Here is a 22,540-nt window from a genome sequence, read left to right as displayed (position 1 = left end):
TCATAATAATCCTTACAAATGTACACTTTACTACATTCCCCAGTTTTGAAAATTACAGAACAACGTATTTATGCAATGCTTAGTTTATTGTGATATAAAAGCTACAGTTCAAGTCAAGGAAAAAGATTTAGTAGAGATTTCCATCTTGCAATGCAAAGCAAAAGTCATAGAGATTTTTCATTGTTGATACTTGCTCTTTAAAACAACCATACCATATTATAATTTAACAGTGGTTGGATCCACACTGCCATATAATCCATATTATCAAATCAGATAAACCACATTATTTGATTTGAACTGGATTATATGAGTCTACACCACCATATACTCCAGTTCAAATCAGATAATCTGGATTTTACATGGCAGTGTAGATGGAGGCAGTGAAACCTCATCCATGATTACACAGAACTATATGCCACTGATTTTAGAGAGGCTCACTTCCATTTGGGTAGGTAGGATGATACTATTATGCTGACTTTAGGAAATGGATTACTTAGGCAGGCTATATCGTGAAGCAATAGGAAGGCTGGTGTCAAGAAGCAGATTCCAAAGACAGTGGCACACCGCACCAAATCTCATTTTTGCTGCACTCTGTTTGGACTGACTTTATCGCAAGAGAAAAATGTGGTGCTGATAAGATCTCCATGTAAAAAAGAAGTGGCTGTGTTCCTCCTCAGTTGCAGGTATTTAATTATATGCTAACATGTGACAATCTGGATCTCAAGAAAAGATCAGGAGGAAGACTGTTTTTTTAAGAAGCTGAACAGTTATACACAGTAAAAGACGGGGCATGAAGCCTTGAAGCGTTCTGGTTGCACTGTAAGAATTTGGCCTACCACCAAGTAGAAAGCTTCTTTGTCCCAAATCTCTGCAAAGACTAAGCAGTCCAGAGAATGTGGCAAAGAGGAAAAAATCCAGAGGACTGCCATAATCAAAAATAGGTTTTCCGTATTCGCGCTCCTATGTGTGTGTGTGTGTGCTTTGTATGAATCACATGGGTCCTTTTATTCTGGTTTAGAGAATTTGCCGAAGAGAATGATACTCTGGGTGCATTTATGGTAGATAAAATAAAGGAAAGGATGGTCAACCATAAATTCCAGGGCTTTTCGATGTGAACGCCTATCCCGGCACAAACGTGGGTCCTCTACTTCCTCGCAACCCTCTTCATTGATTTCAAAAAAGGCGTCATGGACCAGCTGAGTAAGAGTCACTCCTTCTGTGGTTGTTGCTTGAGAGAAGTCAGCCTTTTTAGGATCAGAAAGATCATGCAGACCCAGGCATTGATTGAGATAAAATTTCTTTTCTAAGCTGAATTTGGGGATGAAAAGGTCCACCTCCTCAGGTTTTAGATGACTGGCCCAGTCAAGCAGGTGTTCATGGGTCAGAGAATCTTCCAGCTAGAAGAACAAATGCACAATTATGGTAAGACCATTTTAACCCAAGTGGGCCCAAGATTCAGACATTACCTCAAAGCAAAGATGGCTCCAATTAACAGCTAATGAGAAATGCTTTAGTACCCACATGAGCTTATAATTTAGATGGCCATTGTTGGGTGAAGTGATTACAATGTCCATAAATTTATTTATTATTTATTTATTTACTATATTTGTATACCACCTTTCTCAGCCCGTGGGTGATAAATACCTGAGTCAGGCTGCATCTGCATTGCCATATATCCTATGATCTGATCCAGATTATCTGCTTATTTCAGGATATCTGCCAGTGTAGACTCATATAATAATAATAATAATAATAATAATAATAATACTTTATTTATACCCCACCTCCATCCCCCCAAGGGGGATTTGGGGTGGCTAACATGAGGCCAAGCCCAACGAATTACAACAGAGCAAAAGAATACAACAAAAAAATCATAAGATAATACATCAAATAAAAATACAATAAAATAAATCAAAAGGATAATACAAAATAAATACAGAGTATAACATAAACAAGATATTAAACAAAGTGTGTTCGCGCTTTGAAGAGTAGCCACATAATTTTATGCTAGTGCTCCTCCAATGTTCTTGTCCCAGGAGTCCCGTCCCCCCCTATACAAAGGTTTCCTATCTCTCTATGAGTTCTCTCTTACAATTAGTTCTGCCCCCTTATCTCACCCAGAGTTTTTAAATAATTTTATGTACATGTGACCCGCCCTTTGTCTTTCTGCCATGATGCTTAGTTCCTATGTTTTGTGTATATTGTTTTATATGCTTTGAAGTTTTATATTTTAATGTTATGTTGTTTATTTTATTGCAATTTGTATTGTTATAGTGTAATTCTTGTTCGGGCTTGGGCCCCATGTAACCCGAGATGGTGGCGGGGTACAAATAAAGTTTATTATTATTATTATTATTATTATTATTATTATTATTATTATTAGTGGGCAGGTTTAATAGTCCAGTTCAAAGCAGACAATCTGAGATCAGATTCTGGGATATAGTGCAGTATAGCTCCAGCCTTAGACAAATGGATATGAGAGCTGCCTTACTTGTTTGAGAGCTTCTGGCCCACTGTCTGTTGGGAGCATCACATATAAGCTCAGTTCATTGTCTTTGTAAGGAATCTCAATCACTTGAACATCAGTATCCCCGGCATCAAAGGTGGCTGTATTGTAAATACCATTCCTGTTCATCATCTGCACAGTCCGGCAGTCATTCTGTAAACAAAATTAAGGAAATAAAAGATTTTTTTAAAAAATGAGAAAGAGGGCAAGCAGATTGTATTTGCTTTTGGAAGCCTCTATCGGCGTATAACCACATTCAGAATTCCAATGCTCAAATTGAAAACCAAATAATATTTTAAATTAAATTAAAACCCCTAAATAATTATCAAAGAGAAGAATAGAAAGAAGTGGCACAATCCATTGTGGATTTTTAACTAGCCCCACAACTCCCATCCACCCTGAAACTGGATATGAAAAATAAAAATTAAGTGCTGAGAGTTTTCTATAGGGAGAAGTGATCCTTATTTGGATTCTTGCCAATAAATTCTACAAAGACCATTCCAAGCTCAAATGGTTCAGCAATATCAGGAATTCTTAGACAAAAAGAAAGGGGTATGGAATCAAAGTTTAATTCTCCAGAATTGACTGTAAGTGGCTAACTTAAGCACATTGATTCTAATGGTACTTTAGCATAATTAAATTAATGCATATAGTGTTACCATTACCAGCCAAAAGGAGTGATTAATCATGAGGACATTCTTAGCTGCATAATGTTAAAGCTGCCTTCATGAAACCTTCATTGGACCAATAACACTCCTTACTAGGGCAAATGACTTCCCACATTTTCCACAAAGCTGGTTGCAACTTTACTATTACTTTGCATTATTTCTTTGGCCTAACAAAACAGGGAGATGGGTTACATATATTTTTAGAACTTACCTTAGTTGCATAATGTGAATAAAATGGAGCTTCTACTGTAAGGTCTTTATTAAACTTCACCTTCCATTGTCCCTTGAGGTAGAGAGCATTTAGTTGCAACAGCTGGGCATGGCAGTCAAAGCTGTCCCCGAGGAGGAGATTCTTGATTTTATCTGGAAAGCAAACAGACACAACAGTTGGTGGTTTGCTACATTTTTAACAACTTGCTTCACATACAACCATTTAATTTTCTACTTTCAGTTTTTCTAATTGGTCTGGACAAAGTCCTTCACTTCCCCTCCAGCAAAGACTTGATTACTCCTTTTTAGAACAACCATCTCAGAACCAACAGTAAGAGATCTTCCTTCTCTGACATTTTATTAAACATGAAATAGAAGCAGTGAGTGGATGGTATATTCTTACCTTGCAGGCATGTAGCCGGGGGGGGGGGGGGGGGGCCTCGGGGGGCTTCAGCCCCCCCCCCCCGAAATTTTCATGGTGGTTCGCGAAAAGGCCTTATTGGTGCATTATTTAAACTGTTATGTTTATTCATATCATGATCTGATCACCATACTCAATATATCCCATATGCATGGGGGTATTGGGGTAATGATACAAAGGTTTGCTAGGCTAGACCCTCTTTCACTCAGACTCAGCCCCCCCCCCCGAAACTCACCCCCCCCCCCGAAACCCCCCCCTGAAAAAAAATTCAGCCCCCCCCCCCGAAACGAAATCCTGGCTACGGGCCTGTTACCTTGTGTCTGAGTCTCAACCCAATCGTTGATAATTTTCCTCACTTCCTCTGGGGCATTCTTCAGATTAATTCCCTCTACATCTGTCCGGTAGAGGTTTAGAGCATGAGAAATGAATTTCTGGACAGAAGGAGAGAAATCAAAGCTAGGAATCAGTACATTTGTGAAAAAATCGTGTGTTGATAATCCAGAACACACCTCTAACTTTGGAATTATTAAGAATGCTACAAACTGCCTTGAGAGACTTTGCAAAATAGAAATTTTTTCATTTCCTAAAAAGTTAGGAGAGATGTGTTCCTCAAAATTTTAAAAGTTTGGAATACAAAATTGACAGAATTCATTTGGAAAAATAAAAAAAAAATTACAAGACTCAAAAGAGAGAAGTGAAAGGGCGTTACCAAACATGGGACTATATTATGACATGACAGTCTGGATATGGATAAAAGAATAGAATTCTTTTAAAAATGAAAGATTGCTTACAACGGAAGAGTCAGATTTAAAATATGGATGACATGCATATTATGGATGAACAAAACCACAAGAAGATTTTCTACAACTAAGAATACCGAGGATTTTTTTGTCTTATAATCAGTTATTAGAAAATAGAACATCATAGAAACTAAAAACACGACAAGAGTTATAAAGAAGAATAGGGTTTACTACAATCAACTCAAACAGAGACTTTAATTAGACAAAAAAAGGTATACAGGAGTCGGAGAACCAATGGAATCTACTACTGCAGACAATAAATAAACACACTGGGAAAATATATCACTATCTTCTGAAAGACTACACAATTAATGAACAAGTAAAAGAACCCATGATTCAATGGGCAAAAAATGTAGAAGAATGGGAAGAACCCTGGAAGAAAATACTACAATTCACAAGAAGCTATACCGTTAAAGAAAACTTTAACAAAATGATTTATAGAGGGTACGTAACTACAGAAAAACTTTTGGATATATACAAAACTTCAGACTTCTGCTGGAAATGTAAAAAAAACAAAAAAAAAAACAGGAGCTTTCTACCACAGGTGGTGGACTTGTTCATAGGTTAAAGATATTGGGATAAAAAATCATAGGGAAATGGAAATCATATTTTTAAAAAACCAAAATAACCCTGAAACCAGAAACCTTTTTATTAGGATTATTAGACAAGCAAATATGAAAACACCAAGAAAGAATCTTTCTCTATATGACAACAGCAGCAAGAACTGAATATTCCGAATTATGGAAGCAACAAACTACACCGACAGACGGTTGGATTACAAAAAATCTTTTGAAATGGCTGAAAAAGAACAAATTAACTTTAATTTCACAACAAACTAATTCACAAAAACTGCAAGAAGAATTGAAACATTTTATGGACTTTATAAAAAACCAGAAAAAGATGATCATAACAGGATTTGTGAACTAAAATAATATGAATAATGTATGGATATATTCTGTATCCTAAAACTCAAAATATTGAAGATAACGGATGAGTTAATATATCTAAATCATAATAGAAATGTAATAATATGCATATGAAGGCATATACAATACATATGTATTACTAACTTATTAACAAAAATAATCTGACACTGGGATAAGTAAATGGATGGATACAGTATTAAAATTTGGGGGGAAATAGAGTATGTATAAGAAAACTGATAAAAAATTAGAAGAAACACTTATTATATAGGCTTGGAGGAGAAGATAAGAAAAAGATGGGTTAATACAAGAAGACAGGAAATTAATGCCAACATTGGATGACAAGAATCTACTTGTTCTTGGAATACAAGATAATGTAGAGGAAATTTCTTTATATACTAGAGCAGGGGTCCACAAACGTTTTAAACAGAGGGCCAGGTCACAGCCCTCAAACTGTTGGAGGGCCGGATTATAATTTGAATTTTTTTAATGAATTCCTATGTACACTGCACATATCTTATTTGTAATGCAAAAAACACTTTAAAACAATACAATAATTAAAATAAATAACAATTTTGACAAATATAAACTTATTGGTATTTCAATGGGAAGTGTGGGCCTGCTTTTGGCTGATGAGATAGGATTGTTGTTGTTCTGTGCTTTCAAAGAATTTCAGACTTAGGTTGACCCTAAGTGAGGGCCGGGTAAATGAGCTTGGAGGGCTTCATCCGCCCCCCGGGCCTTAGTTTGAGGACCCCTGTACTAAAGAATATGTATAACAATACCCTCCCCCTCCTGTGTACACTTAATTTACTAACAAAAACTCTGTAATCTATATTATACTTTTCTTTACCTCCCATACTTCCCCCCTTTTCTTTATGCTATAAAACTGTGAAAATGAAATAAAAAACTTTTAAAAAGTTAATTTCCTACTAATTTTGTATAAGGTTTCAGAATATTAATTTTTGCTCGTACAGTACTTTGTAAAAAAGCGAATGGGTATACTAATGGAATAAAATAAAGCATCTTTTGTTGGAAATTGAAAATATATACTTTTGGCCATTATGCTGTAGTGGACCCACCATTTGTTTTGAAATTTGAGAGTTACCTGAATGAAGGCAATAGAATGATCTCCATAGAGCTTGTTGGCAATACTCAGAGTATATTTGTTGCTGAGTGCATTCAGAGCTTCAAGGACTTTGCTAAATGCAATATGGACTCCCTCGGTTGTTTCATGCTCATCATCTGGAACATCCTAATAACAAAAAATGAAAAATGAAGGTTACGTCTAATCCCTTTTGGCAGATGGTGCTTTGATGCTCTTTTGGTACTTCTTTCTCCTGCAAGCCACATGTGGCCAAAATACTTTTATTTCCTACCTTCTTAGGTGATTACAATATAGAAGATCTAAGAACTAGCAGCAATGTTATAACCATAGTTAGAACAGAAATATCAGTCATACTGTATTTTCCAAGTTAAAAGGAGAGTTGTAATGAACCCCAAACCCAAGCAGAAGGCCAAACGTGTCCCAGCATGACTTCATTCCAACCTATTCATAGCGCGTATAGAGATAGATTCAATTCAAACACTAATAAATGTCTACAAATGTCACTCTCAACTTCTGGAAAGATTCCATTAGAGTTGCCTTCATAAATTCCTGCAAATCCCTTGGGAAGACAAGTGGACAAACTTCAACATTCTGGAGGAAAGCAAAGACCACCGGCATTGAAATGATTCTCTGCCATCAACTTCACTAGACTGGCCATGTTGCCTGAATGTCTGATCACTGTCTTCCAAAGCTTCATTCCCAAATTGAGAATGGAAAACAGAATGTTGATGGAGAACAAAATAGATGTAAACATGGGCTTAAATCTAACCTAAAAAAATGTATAAACACCAAGAAGTAGGAAGCCCTGGCACTCGAGCATTGTAACTGGAGGTGAGCTGTTACCATAGTGCTATGGTTTCTGAAGAGACAAAGCGAAAGAAAGAAACATGCCAGTAGGAAAGCACATCAAATAAATTTTTGTCAGGACTGCCTTCCATCTGTAAATCTATGTCCTCAATGTGAAAGACCATGTGGATCCAGAATAGGGCTTCTCAATTATTTAGAGATCCACCACTGTGACACAATCATACCTGGCTATGAGTAATCACCTATTATTATGATTTTATAAAACTTCAGAGTTCTGTAAAGAATGAAAGTTCGCATGAGCAATATCTAACACTAATATGTTAATCCATATCTGAAATCGATATGACCAGATCAAAATGTAGACAAAGCTTGTTTGTTGTTTAAGAGAATCTTCTCAGGGTCTGGCACTGTATGTGACTATAACATCTGGTCATAGACCTGGGCACATAATATTGAAGTTACAACATTTCTAGTGTAACGCATATAATAGAGCTCAGAAAATAATGCAGGTCATGGGGAGACATCAACTATTGTCAAGAAGGAATTTGTTTTGTGCACAACTTACAATACTTTGTACAGGTAGGGGGAAAACAGTTCTATTGTTGTGTCTTTTGATGATGAGAACATTTGTGAATATTTTAGATCCTTGTTTTTCACTGTTCTATTAAACTACTCTATCTGTCTATCTATTCATCCACCTATGATTATATCATATTTCACTGTATTTTTGTACAAGATCGAACATGGCAAATATTTCACCACTTACTTTATCAGTGCCAAGTTCTTCTGGTTTTCTATCATGAGAAGGACGTGAATGGTGTCTGCTTTGCTCACTCCCAGGCAGTATGGGCTGTTCTGATTCTGAACTGGATGCCTCTGGATGGGTTGTAGGTCTTTGTTTGGGCCATGTTGATTGAGGTTGGAGTCTTGGTCTAGAGTTTTCTGATTCAGAATGTTCTGGCTCATGATGGGATCTTGGTCTGGAGTGTGCTGACACAGATGTCTGTTTTGGCCAAGTTCGTTCAGGCTGGGCTTCCCGTTTAGAGTCTTCCTCTCCAGGGTGGCCTGGCTCAAGATGGGTTCTTGGTCTGAGATGTGCTTCATCAGGCCTACATTCAGATGCAGACTCTTCTTTTTCACGATGGCCTGGCTCAGTCTCAGGTCTTGGTCTAGAGCGTTCTGCCTCTGGACGAGATCTTGGTTCTGAATGTTCTGGCTCATGATGGGCTTCTCTATTAGAGTCCTCCCTTTCTGGACGGCCTCGCTCGGCATGGGTTCTTGGTCTGGGGCGTGCTTCATCAGGCCTACATTCAGATGCAGACTCTTCTTTTTCACGATGGCCTGGCTCAGTCTCAGGTCTTGGTCTAGAGCGTTCTGCCTCTGGACGAGATCTTGGTTCTGAATGTTCTGGCTCATGATGGGCTTCTCTATTAGAGTCCTCCCTTTCTGGACGGCCTCGCTCGGCATGGGTTCTTGGTCTGGGGCGTGCTTCATCAGGCCTACATTCAGATGCAGAGCCTTCTTTTTCACGGTGTCCTGGCTCACTGTCAGGTCTTGGTCTGGAGCGTTCTGCCTCTGGACGAGATCTTGGTTCTGAATGTTCTGGCTCGCGATGGGCTTCTCTTTTAGTGTCTTCCCTTTCTGGACGGCCTCGCTCGGCATGGGTTCTTGGTCTGGGGCGTGCTTCATCAGGCCTACATTCAGATGCAGAGCCTTCTTTTTCACGGTGTCCTGGCTCAGTGTCAGGTCTTGGTCTGGAGCGTTCTGCCTCTGGACGAGATCTTGGTTCTGAATGTTCTGGTTCACAATGGGCTTCTCGTTTAGAGTCTTCCCTTTCTGGACGGCCTCGCTCGGCATGGGTTCTTGGTCTGGGGTGTGCCTCATCAGGCCTACATTCAGATGCAGAGGCTTCTTTTTCACGGTGGTCTGGCTCAGTGTCAGGTCTTGGTCTGGAGCGTTCTGCCTCTGGACGAGATCTTGGTTCTGAATGTTCTTGCTCACGATGGGCTTCTCGTTTAGTGTCTTCCCTTTCTGGACGGCCTCGCTCGGCATGGGTTCTTGGTCTGGGGCGTGCTTCATCAGGCCTACATTCAGATGCAGAGCCTTCTTTTTCACGGTGTCCTGGCTCAGTGTCAGGTCTTGGTCTGGAGCGTTCTGCCTCTGGACGAGATCTTGGTTCTGAATGTTCTTGCTCACGATGGGCTTCTCGTTTAGTGTCTTCCCTTTCTGGACGGCCTCGCTCGGCATGGGTTCTTGGTCTGGGGCGTGCTTCATCAGGCCTACATTCAGATGCAGAGCCTTCTTTTTCACGGTGTCCTGGCTCAGTGTCAGGTCTTGGTCTGGAGCGTTCTGCCTCTGGACGAGATCTTGGTTCTGAATGTTCTTGCTCACGATGGGCTTCTCGTTTAGAGTCTTCCCTTTCTGGACGGCCTCGCTCGGCATGGGTTCTTGGTCTGGGGTGTGCCTCATCAGGCCTACATTCAGATGCAGAGCCTTCTTTTTCACGGTGGTCTGGCTCAGTGTCAGGTCTTGGTCTGGAGCGTTCTGCCTCTGGACGAGATCTTGGTTCTGAATGTTCTGGCTCACGATGGGCTTCTCGTTTAGAGTCTTCCCTTTCTGGACGGCCTTGCTCGGCATGGGTTCTTGTTCTGGGGTGTGCTTCATCAGGCCTACATTCAGATGCAGAGCCTTCTTTTTCACGGTGGTCTGGCTCAGTGTCAGGTCTTGGTCTGGAGCGTTCTGCCTCTGGACGAGATCTTGGTTCCAAATGTTCTGGCTCACGATGGGCTTCTCTCTTAGTGTCTTCCTTTTCAGGGCGGCCTCGCTCGGCATGGGTTCTTGTTCTGCGGTGTGCTTCATCAGGCCTACATTCAGATGCAGACTCTTCTTTTTCATGGTGGTCTGGCTCAGTCTCGGATCGTGGTCTGGAGCGTTCTGCCTCTGGACGAGATCTTGATTCAGAATGTTCTTGCTCACGATGGATTTCCCGTTTGGAATCTTCCTTTTTACGGTGCTCTCTCTCAGCATGGGTTCTTGGTCTGTGGTGTGCTCCATCAGGCCTACATTCACATGTAGAGTCTTCTTTTTCACGATGGTCTGGCTCAGCCTGTGGCCTTGGTCTGCCGTGTTCTGCCTCTGGACGGGATCTTTGTTCAGAATGTTCTGGCTCAAGATGGGCTTCTCGTTTAGATTCTTCTGGACGGCCTCTCTCATCATGGGTTCTTGGTCTGCGGTGTGCTTCACCAGGCCTACATTCAGATGCCGAGTCTTCTTTTTCACGGTGGTCTGGCTCAGCCTGATGTCTTGGTCTGCCCCGTTCTGCCTCTGGACGGGATCTTGTTTCAGAATGTTCTGGCTCACGATGGGCTTCTCGTTTAGAGTCTTCTGGATGGCCTCTCTCGTCATGGGTTCTTGGTCTGCGGTGTGCTTCATCAGGCCTACATTCAGATGCAGAGTCTTCTTTTTCATGGTGGTCTGGCTCAGCTTCAGGTCTTGGTCTGGAACGGGCTGTCTCAGAATGGCTTCTTGTTGCAGATTCTTCAGATTCAGGATGTTCTGACTCAGCATGGGTTCTTGCTCTGGAGTGTCTTTGGTCAGGCCAACGTCCTGATGTAGAGGTTTCCTTTACAGGGTGGTCTGTTTCACTATGTGCTCTTGGTCTGGGGTGTGCTTCCTCAGACCTACATTCAGGTGCAGAGTCCTCTTTTTCATGGTGGTCTGGCTCGGTCTGAGGTCTTGGTCTGGAGGCTGCTGCTTCTGGTCGTGATCTTGGTTCCAAATGTTCTGGCTCACGGTGGGCTTCTCGTTTAGAGTCTTCCTTTTCAGGGTGGGCTCGCTCAGGATGGCTTCTTGGTCTGGAACGTTCCGCTTCTGAATGAGATCTTGATTTTGAGTCTTCTGCTTCAGGACAGATTGAGTCAGGATGGGTTTCTGATTTAGAGTCTTCATGTTCAGAGTGCGATGACTCAGGTCTTGGTCTGGGACGTGCTGCCTCAGAATGGGGTCTTTTTGCTTGTTCTTCAGATTCAGGATGTTCTGACTCAGCATGGGTTCTTCCTCTGGAGTGTCTTTCCTCAGGCCTATGTCCAGTTATAGAGTCTTCTTTTACTGGGCGGCCTGACTCAGCATGTTCTCTTGGTCTGGGGTGTGTTTCATCAGGCCTACATTCAGATGTAGTGTCTTCTTTTCCACGGTGACCTGGCTCAGTCTGAGGTCTTGTTCTGGAGCGTGCTGCTTCTGGACGAGATCTTGGTTCAGAATGTTCTGGTTCATGATGAGCTTCTCTTTTAGAATCTTCCTTTTCAGAGTGGTCTTGCTCAGGATGGCTTCTGGGTCTGGAACGTTCTGCTTCTGAACGAGATCTTGATTTGGAGTCCTCTGCTTCAGGACAGGCTGACTCAGGATGGGTTTCTGATTTAGAGTCTTCATGTTCAGGACGGGAGGACTCAGTTCTTGGTCTGCTTCGCGCTGCCTCAGTATGAGGTCTTTTTGCTGATTCTTCAGATTCCGGATGTTTTGACTCAGCGTGGGTTCTTTCTCTGGAGTGTCTTTCCTCAGGCCTACGTCGAGTTGTAGAGTCTTCTTTTACTGGCCGGTCTGCCTCAGCGTGTGTTCTTGGTCTGGGGTGTGTTTCATCAGGCCTACATTCAGATGCAGAGGGTTCTTTTTCACGGTGGTCTGGCTCAGTCTGAGGTCTTGTTCTGGAGCGTGCTGCTTCTGGACGTGATCTTGGTTCAGAATGTTCTGGCTCATGATGGGCTTCTCGTTTAGAGTCTTCTTTTTCAGGGTGGCCTCCCTCAGGATGGCTTCTTGGTCTGGAATGTTCTGCTTCTGGATGAGATCTTGATTTGGAGTCTTTTGCTTCAGGGCAGGTTGACTCAGGATGGGTTTCTGATTTAGAGTCTTCATGTTCGGGGTGGGATGACTCAGGTCTTGATCTGGGGCGTGCCGCCTCAGAATGAGATCCTTTTGCAGATTCTTCAGATTCACGATTTTCTGATTCAGCATGGGTTCTTGCTCTCGAGTGTCTTTCCTCGGGCCTACGTCCAGCTGTAGAGTCTTCTTTTACTGGATGGTCTTCCTCAGAACGTGGTCTTGGTCTGGAGTGTGTTTCATCAGGCCTACATTCAGATGCAGACTTTTCTTTTTCACGGTGGTCTGGCTCTGTCTGAGGTCTTGGTCTGGAGCGTTCTGCTTCCGGACGAGTTCTTGGGTCAGAATGTTCTGGTTCACGTTTGGCTTCTCGTTTAGAGTCTTCCTTTTCAGAGTGGTCTTGCTCAGGATGGCGTCTTGGTCTGGAATGTTCCGCTTCTGGACAATGGGGACTTGGTTTGGGAGGGATATCAATTATTTCTTGATTCTGAAATGAGAGTTTAAGATACATGTATTATGATACACTGCAGGTGCAATCCGATTTTTCCAAAAAGGAATACTTGTGAAATCGTATTTACATGAAGCCACATTTATCTTTCAAGATAATTGAAATAAATATTTGTTAGATAGATTGCTTTTCACCCAAACAAAACACAACATAACACAATGAAACTGAACAAAATAAAACCAAAGTGCATACATAAAGTAGAATATTATTCCTACTCTGTGATTTTTAAACCTTTAAAACTTTATTTGGCCAGGGTCCATTGTATCTTAGAGACCGTCTCTCCTTCTACCATCATCAGAGGTCGCCACGACCATCCCAACGCGATTTGCTCTATATGCCGGGTCCTAGGGAAGTGCACTTGGAGAGCAGCCTTCTCTGTTTCTGCCCCTGCCTTATGGAATTCCTTGCCTCCCTATTTGAGAGCCATGCGTGACTTAGGACATTTTATCCTAACACTTAAGACCTGGCTTTTTACTAGAGCATTTCACCCATGTTAATTTTAATATTTGTATGTATGTGTTTTATCCTGTATAATTTCTGCAATGTAAATCACCTGGAGCATCTCGGATGGAGGGCAATTAATAAGTAATTAAAGATGATGTTGATGATGAATTGCAATAGCAATTAAGTGCAATAGCTTTCTGTTTTAATATTTACTGAAAACTGATGCTCTCTCAACTTATTTCAGATATGTTTTTCACATATAATATTTCATATTAAAATAGAAGAATATAATGCTAATATACTAGCTGGGTAATGCAATGGGTGACAATTATCTGACAAACTTTGTTCAAGCTTTTCCATACCTACCTTTACTCTGGCTGATAATAATCCAATGCTTTGAACTGCCTCCAAATATCTTCTGTTTCTGGATGTGTCACACTCTTTAACTTCATCCCAATGCAAGACCTTGAATTAAATTGTAATATTGAGTCAAATATTCCAGGCTGAGTGTCTAAATAGATTAATATTTGTGTGGCCTGGTGGGGTTTTTTTTTGTCCCATGTACCATTAAATTATATCTTCAATCAATCACAACACTGATATGCAAAACATTTCATATTGAAAGATTCAGTACATTTAGTACACCATATGCATTGAAAATTAAAAATCCAAAAGAATGATCCAGATATATGTTAAAATATTTAAACCAGAATGCCCCACCAGATGTTGCTAGAATGCAACACCCAGCAATTTTTGCAATTAGCCGTGCTGGCTCTGACTGCCTAAGATTTCCAACTTGGATTTAGGCAATCTAAATATTACCAGCAACCAACTGCCTTGTCATTATCTTTTCTAAAAATATTAACTCTGAATTAAGAGATCAAAAGGCAACAGGAGGAGCCAAATGGAAGAAGATGCACAACGAAAGAAGTAGGAACTCAGAAGGAACCACCACAGAATGGACCCCTGGCAAATATACAAAGATACATAGCAGATTACAGATTAACTATATATACACAATAAGTATATATAATGCTGACTTATTAACAAATAGATTTAAGTAATAGTTTTTAAAGAACAGTTTGGCAATAAAAAGGAACAACCTAACAGAAACAATCAAGAAGGATCTTCAAGCAGAAAAGGAAAGAAAACCAAATGGAATCAAAGATCTATCATAAAAAGACATGATCATTAGGTTTAAAGGACAATAAGATCCCTCTAATACAGTGGGGATTGGGACCCCCCGGGGGAGTCATAAGGGAGTTTCAGAGGGGTCTCCAAAGACCATTAGAAAACATGATGGTTTTAGGAACTCCTTTGGTGGAGAAGGCTGAAGATCTTTCTGCCCGTCCTTCTCTTCCGTTTTGGAAACAGATGGTGAATCCTCTCACCAAAAGCCCTCCTCTGCAGTGATTGGCCAGTCTCTCAGCCAAAGGGAGGGCTGCTTCTGAGACTCCAAGTGGGGAGGGGAGAGTAGACATGCTTGGCGTATAGCAGCATGGAGTGCATGTGCAAGCAAGGGAGAACATGTGAAGTGGGAGGGGGCTCGAGCCAGCGAGTCCCTTCAATGCATGGAGGTTTTGTGTGGGAAGTTTGGCCCAATTCTATCTTTGGTGGGGTTCAGAATTCTCTGATTGTAAGTGAACTATAAATCCCTGTAAATACAACTCCCAAATGTCAAGGTCTATTTTTCCCAAACTCTGCCAGTGTTCACATTTGGGCATATTGAGTACTTGTGCCACATTTGGTTCAGATCTATCATTGTTTGAGGCCACAATGCTCTCTGGGTGTAGGTGAACTACAACTCCAAAATTCAAGGTCAATGCCCACCAAGCCCTTCCAGTATTTTCTGTTGGTCATGGGAGTTCTGTGTGCCAAGTTTGGTTCAATTCCATTGTTGGTGGAGTTTAAAATGCTCTTTGATTGTAGGTGAACTATTGTCCTGTTTTGCTCTTAAAAAACAGCCTTAATGCAAAATTTAAAGTAACAGAAAAATGCTTTACTCCAGCAAACAAAATAAGCAAATGCAATTGAAAAAGGAAACAAGGAAGTCTTACTACAGACACCAATGAAAGTCTTTTGCAAAGTCCCAGCAAAATCAGCAGACAAGAAGGCACAGATCACAAAGTCTTTAACATAAAGTAGGTTACGGCAGTAACAGAGTTGTTGTTATTAGCAAAAAGCTACGTTCTCCTGCTTCTGATTTATACCCCACGCAGGAGGGCTTAGGGCGTCACCCAATTAGCTCATCAATCTTTTAGCAGCTAATCAAGCTGACCGCCGCCTGTTCTCTGACTCCCTCCATCTTTCTACAAAAGTAGGCACCTCCAAAACCTCATTGTCAGATTCTTCTTCCGCTCCCTCTAAGACCTGAGCACCTCCCTGCTCCCCTTCCTCTTCTGACGATGAGGAATCCTCAACATCTATAAATCCCAGCAGCTACAACTCCTAAATGACAAAATCAATCTCCCCCCAACCTCACCAGTATTCAAATTTGGGCATATCGGGTATTTTGCCAAAATTGGTCCAGTGAATGAAAATGCATCCTGCACATCAGATATTTACATTACCATTCATAACAGTAGCAAAATTACAGTTATGAAGTAGCAACAAAAATAATTTTATGGTTGGGGGTCACCACAACATGAGGAACTGTATTAAGGGGTCATGGCATTAGGAAGGCTGAGAAACACTGCTCTAATATATAGAAGAAACATAGACTTTCTTAAAATTTGAGTAGTGTGGACAACAAATGTTAAGGTAATAGATATCAAAAACTGAATGTAATAAAATATAATGTTTTAAAAGCTTCCCTATCTGCTCTCCTCATCACTCTCTTTTTTGAATGATTTATTAGACATTTGTTATTTATTTATTTATTTATAAATTATAAATAAATGGTCTTTGTCCAGTAAAATAATGGAGTGCAAAAGAATAATTAGGAAATATATGCAATGACAATCGTAATGGCTACAGTGTATGATTTTGGATCATGTGATTTTAATATTTATACTAGGATATTTTAATGCTTTGTTTTAATGTTTAAATGTTGTTTACATCTTATGCTTAATGGTTTTAATGATTTTAATTTATAGTTATATGTTAGTGTTCAGTTATTACAATTTTTTTCTTTGAATACGTATATGGCATTGAATTTTTACCATTAATATGTTGTATACTGCCTTGAGCCCTCCCCCACCCACCCCAGGGTGAGAAAGGCGTTATATAAATATAGTAAATAATTAAATAAATATATACTATATTTCTACCTCACCCTTCTCACCCTGAAGGGGACTCAGAGTGGCTTACAGTAGGCAACAATTTGATGCTGCATAAACAGACATAAAAATTTTAAAAAAACATATACAGTAAAAACCAAAAAATCAGAAACATCTAAACATTAAAACCTATAAATTAAAATAACACAATCAAAAATAATAATCCAGGAGCCATTCCAGTCATAATTGCGCTTAATTCCACAGTCAAGGGGCCACCACTGAGAAGGCCCTGTCTCTCATCCACACACCAACCGCATCTGCGAAAGAGGTGGGACTGAGAGCAGGGCCTCCCCAGGAGATCTTAACCTTAGGTTAGTTCAGTGGCTCCCAACCTGTGGTCCCCAAGGACTAAAATATGGTCTGTGGCCTCACTGTTACTACACTGTTGCAATGTGTGTGACTGGTTTCATGAAACCCTCTTATAGTGCCAAGGCAACAGGGATGTCAGGAGGGGACAGGCTCACTACCCATGAAAGGCAGGACAAGAAGTCTCATGACTGCTGTTTCTCCTCCTCCTCTTTCCCCCTGAACCTGTGACACCTGGAAGTAGGGGTACCTTGGTGGGTTCGTTTTTAGGCCTGTTCCTGAGGTTATTTGGGGTGCTGATTCAGAAAATTGCATCTGATAGACCACATCAGCTCTAGACGATTAAATATGGTTTTCTGTGGGTGAACAGATTGCGAATACTGGATGGCATATGTTTTGTATCAGAAACTAGAGCTGATGTGGTCTATCCAATGCAATCAGCACCCCAAATAACCAAACCGAATCTAAAGTTGACCAAAAACTGATTCGTAACCCTTTTGGTACTAATGTCAGAGAGTGGTCCCTGATCAAAGTGGTCCCTGGGCAAGTGGTCCCTGGTCAAAAGAAGGTTGGGAACCACTGGGTTACTTTAACTGATTTTGTTAAAATCGGTTAAACTACACCATTAAATTACTAACAATAAATGAATGAATCCTACCTTCCCTACCTCCCGACTATATATGTGAAAAAAAGTAATAAAAAGAGTTTTAAAAAGAGATCAAAACAACAAAATGATATAAATGTATGAATAAATTAAATACATTAGGGGAAGCCTGGGCTTGTCAGTAAGTAAAAATGGATAAAACATGGATAAAAGTAATAATAATAATAATAATAATAATAATAATAATAATAATTTATGTTCCGGTGTATCTCCCCAAAGGGACTCAAACATAAAAGGCAAACATTCAATGCCTGAATACAACAACAATACATCAATGCTAACAAAATTTATACAACCCAACATATACATACGAATTATAACTTAACAAACTAAAATTAAGTAAAACACACAGCCTGTGATAACAGACATAAGACAAGACATCCAACATCAAATGGAAACATTGATTTCCCATTTCTTTGGGGCAAATCGATTAATCATTGCTCAAGATATCTATTGAGCTAGTGGGGTGAGCAGGGTACGGATACGAATGCCAGCTATTAATCAGAGGTATAATGGTAGTCTTACCAACTACTATTCCTCCTCTTTGTAAGCAAGTGAGCAAAGGTATGTCTTCAGCTGTTTCTTGAAAGTGGGGAGGGAGAGGGCCATCTTTAACTCCTTAGGAAGGGAGTTCCAGAGGTGAGGGGCAGCCATGGAGAAGGTGGGTACCCCCCCACCTTCTCTGTGGCTGCCCCCACCCCCACCCAGAGGTGGGGGGCAGCCACAAAGAAGTAGCAACTAATATCAATTATTTGTACAAGGTAACATAATACTGTAGAAGCATGAATTGGTAGCACAATGTTCTAGGTCTAAATAGACCTGTGTGTGTGTGTGTGTGTGGAGGGGGGTTGGGTTATAGAAAAACATTTCACATTCCCATAATAGAGACATAAATCTTGATGTAAAGTTAAGAGCTCTATATATCTGCATTATGGCTATATTACAGATACCAATACAATTCATGACTTTGGCACAGAGCACTAGACTTTTTGTCTTACAGCTTTTCTGTGACAATAAAACAATTGACAAGAATTGCCCACTCAGTAACTGAGGGCCCTTCCACACAACCATATAACCAAGGGCGGCTCAACCCATTACGCAAAGTAAGCATTTGCAGTATAGTTGATTTTGCCCAGAGGTGCTCTTGAGGCACTCTTGGAGGAAAATAGACCTTGACATATGCAAGCTGTAGTTACTGGGATGTATAGTTCACCTACCATCAAAGAGCATTCTGAACTCCACCAATGATGGAATTAAACCAAATATGGCACACAGAACTCCCATGACGAAAAGAAAATATATATATATATATATATATCAATGATTGGTTGGGGGGGGGGCAAAATACTGTTTGCTTACAGTTGAAAATTACCTAGGGCCGCCTCTGCATATAACCCAGAATATCAAGGCAGAAAATTCCACAATATCTGCTTTGAACTGAATTATCTGAGTCCACACTGCCATAAAGTTCAAAGCAGATAATGTGGGATTTTATTTAGCTGTGTGGAAGGAGCCTTAGTCCTATTCCAACCAAGACAGATTCAGATGGGTCATGGTTTCATTTGACCAAAAAGCAAATAAAGAGAAGAGAGAAGACAGTGATGGCAATGCATTGAGGGGCAGTGATGGCGAGCCATTGAGAAACGAAGGCTCCATCTCTTCCATATAATGGTGCTTACCTTCTCAATCTTTGCTGCTTGTTCATGTCCAGATGCCATGGCGAGTAGCCCCAAGGCAGAGGTAGCATTTACAGGGGCAAAGAGGAGGTTATCATGTGGGTGCTCCTCTCTCAATTTGTGATACGTGTCAATAGCAAATTTCAAATTGGCTTCAGGCAGGCTGTTCATAATGGAATTCAGAAGCTCTAAAAGAAGAACAAAATCATAACAATCTATGAGAATATTTTTATTCCTACTCTTCTTATAATACTAAAATCACTGAGAATATTTTTAGGGCATTAAATGCTATATAGTAGTGATATCTGTCAATTCAAGCCACAGTTTGAAACACTACCCAAAATAAGTGACATTTCATTCTAGGGACGGTTGCCCATCACCAAACACAAAAGTATAGGAAGAGTTGCAAAGAAAGCTCTTTACCTGGACGTCCGCAGCTGTAGTCAGATACTGCCAGTTGAGTGTGATGCTCTTCTTGTGCGAGGTGCTGGTATTTATACTGACTTTGGTACAGCCCCATGGGCATTAATCAAGGCCGGATTTCTAAACAGTTTGATTACTAGCCATTTACATAAAGAAAACAATGTAATGTATAAACTGAAGCTTTGCAATAAATATAATTATCATAGATTACGATACTATGTCTATGACCTTGTATAATTATGTATTGTTAATATGCTGCAGACAGGAATATGGATTATGACATTTAGAGTGCCCTACGTGTTGTTACCCTGTTCTAAGTGCTGTCTTAGGATGATTATTGTAGTAATCATCCTTAAAGTGAAAACTTTTTTAGGGGCTGGGTGGGGGCACTATGAAAAGAACATGGATTTTTTAAATATAACAATGAACACAGCAGCAGCCCAGATGTTCCACCAGAGAGGAGATCTTGCATATTCTCTAGAGCGTCATGTAGGATCTCTATTCCAGGAAGTGGCACTGGCCACTAATCCAGTTGCATTTAAAAGTTGGTCATGCATGTCAATCATGATCAATCAGCCATGGGTATGACATGGCATACTTAGGCAATCCCAATAGCTTGAGGATGATGGTCCTTCAAATATGGTGTCTTGGCAGTGGGTTCGTATGTGGCTGTGGAGCCCTATTCTTGATCCGCATGTTCTCCCGCAGTGAGAACATCGATTTCCAGGTGGAAGGTGGTCCCAGTCAGAGTTGGCTTCACACACCTTCCTCTTGACACATTTCTCCGTTTTGCCCCCCATTCATGCCTCTTTGAATTCTACAGCACTGCTGATCACAGCTGACCTCCAGTTAGAGCTCTCAAGGGCCAGGGCTTCCCAGTTCTTGGTGTCTATGCCACAGTTTTTAAGATTGGCTTTAAGCCCATCTTTAAATCTCTTTTCCTGTCCACTAATGTTACATTTCCAGTTCTTGAGTTGGGAGTATAGCAACTGCTTTGGGAGATGGTGATCAGGCATTTGGACAATGTGGCCAATCCAGAGCAGTTGATAGCATGGAAGCATCACTTCAATGCTGGTAGTCTTTGCTTCTTCCAGCACACTGACATTTGTCCCCGAGCATCATGGGTATCTGCAAATACCTGTGATGCATGACATAGAACCTTTACATAAAGACAACATATTTTGGAAAACAATATAACAGAGAGCAGGGAGAGGCCTGTGAGTAGAGGCGGCCCTAGGTAATTTTCAACAGTAAGCAAACAGTATCCCCCAACTAATCACTGATATATATTTTCTGTTCGTCATGGGAGTTCTGGGTGCCATATTTGGTTCAGTTCCATCATTGGTGGAGTTCAGAATGCTCTTTGATTGTAGGTGAACTATACATCCCAGTAACTACAACTCACATATGTTAAGGTCTATTTCCCCTCAAAAGCGCCTCAAGAGCACCCCTGGGCAAAATCAACTATACTGCAAATGCTTACTTTGCGTAATGGGTTGAGCCACCCCTGCCTGAGAAGGAACCCCTCTTCCCCCGCCCATGTATTTATGGAAGGGGATTATGCTAAGGTTCATATTTGGAGTCTGATAGTGGATTGAATTCAGCAGTTGGTAGTCCATTTACAAACAATTACACCAACTTTATATCTAATTCTTACAAAACCATGCAGTGGCAGCAATTGAGCAAAGAAACTTACCAATAAGGAATAGAGACTGTTTACTATTTCCAAACAATGTACACCACACTGGTTCTTTGAGTCTTATTTCATTTTCCTAAGTGTTATCACAACAGCAGAACATGTCTAGTGTTCTGCAGCATTGTTCAAACATGCTTTGCTTATGTTTATGTTTACTTGAAATCACTATGAACCTAGGTCATTTTCTTTGGCGAAGCAAATTGTTTTCTTCAGTGTGGCTCTATGTCATTAAGGCCTTGTGAATACCTTCTGATCCTTTAATTTCATCAAGATGGGCAGTCTGAAGGTTATAGGAGTTAGTATTGGACAGTATTGAGAGGGCTACAGGTGCCCACCCAAGGAATAGAAGATGCTGAGGAAGAACAGCAAGGGGCATTGTTGCTGTTTTGCTTTGACTGCAGTCTTTTAGGAAGCATCTGGATGAGCATAGCTGGACCACATCTGGCTTCTTGGTGCCCTGTATTTGTTGTTGTTATTAATGGTAACCATGTCAACTTTGACTTATGGTGACTCTATGGATGAGATACCTCCAAGTCACCCTATCCTCAACTGCTTTGCTCAGGCCTTGCAGACTCAGAGTTGTGGCTTCCTTAATTGAGTCTATCCATCTGGAATGTGGTCTTCCTCTTTTCCTGCTGCCTTCTACCTCACTAAGCAGTGCATCATAGTCTTTTCTAGAGAGTCATACTTTCTCATGATATGGCCAAAGTACAACAGCCTTAGCTTAGTCTTCTTGGCTTTTAGGAAGAGTTGGTGCTTGATTTCTTCGAGGACTCACTTATTTGTCTTTTTAACAGTCCATGGTTTCCATGGGACTATTCTCCAGTTCCATATTTCAAAAGAGTTGAATCTCTTTCTACCCACAGTCTTCAATCTCCAGTTTTCACAACTATTCATAGAAATGGGAAATACAATAGCATGAACAATCCTAATTACAATGTTTTGAATCATAGCTTAACAATTCCCGACTATTAGCAATATTGGGTCAAGTTTAGCATAATTGTAGCCCAAGCACGTGGAAAGCCCTTGCCAGAAGACTTGTCTTTTGTTGTCTTATCCTGCAAGAAACTTGTTATGTTAGAATTTGAAGTTATAGCTACCACCATTTCTCAAAATGTCATCAGACTGGGTTACCTGAGAGTTATTTGTCTTAATATAATAACTTCTAAAATATGAACAGCATTCAAACAGGCATCAGGTGGATACTGAAGACCTAGATTATCTAGGTTT

The 22,540-nt window shown here is 40.6% G+C and overlaps 1 protein-coding gene across 1 annotated transcript; it reads right to left on the bottom strand.

The window, feature by feature from the left end:
• Window positions 1–74: 74 nt before the first annotated feature.
• LOC132773472 (trichohyalin-like) lies at window positions 75–19,640 on the bottom strand. The gene is made up of 9 exons (XM_067467525.1): window positions 19,615–19,640; window positions 19,195–19,379; window positions 13,634–13,732; window positions 8,210–12,802; window positions 6,637–6,783; window positions 4,119–4,236; window positions 3,386–3,537; window positions 2,492–2,659; window positions 75–1,397 (listed from the first exon to the last, which is right to left on the bottom strand). The coding sequence occupies exons 2-9, from the start codon at window positions 19,360–19,362 to the stop codon at window positions 1,005–1,007; spliced, it is 5,838 nt and encodes a 1,945-aa protein (XP_067323626.1). The 5' UTR covers window positions 19,363–19,379; window positions 19,615–19,640; the 3' UTR covers window positions 75–1,004.
• Between the last annotated feature and the right edge of the window lie 2,900 nt (window positions 19,641–22,540).

Source organism: Anolis sagrei, chromosome 4 (genome assembly GCF_037176765.1).
Source record: "Anolis sagrei isolate rAnoSag1 chromosome 4, rAnoSag1.mat, whole genome shotgun sequence".
NCBI lineage: Eukaryota > Metazoa > Chordata > Lepidosauria > Squamata > Dactyloidae > Anolis > Anolis sagrei.
This window is presented reverse-complemented; position numbering and strand designations above follow the sequence as displayed.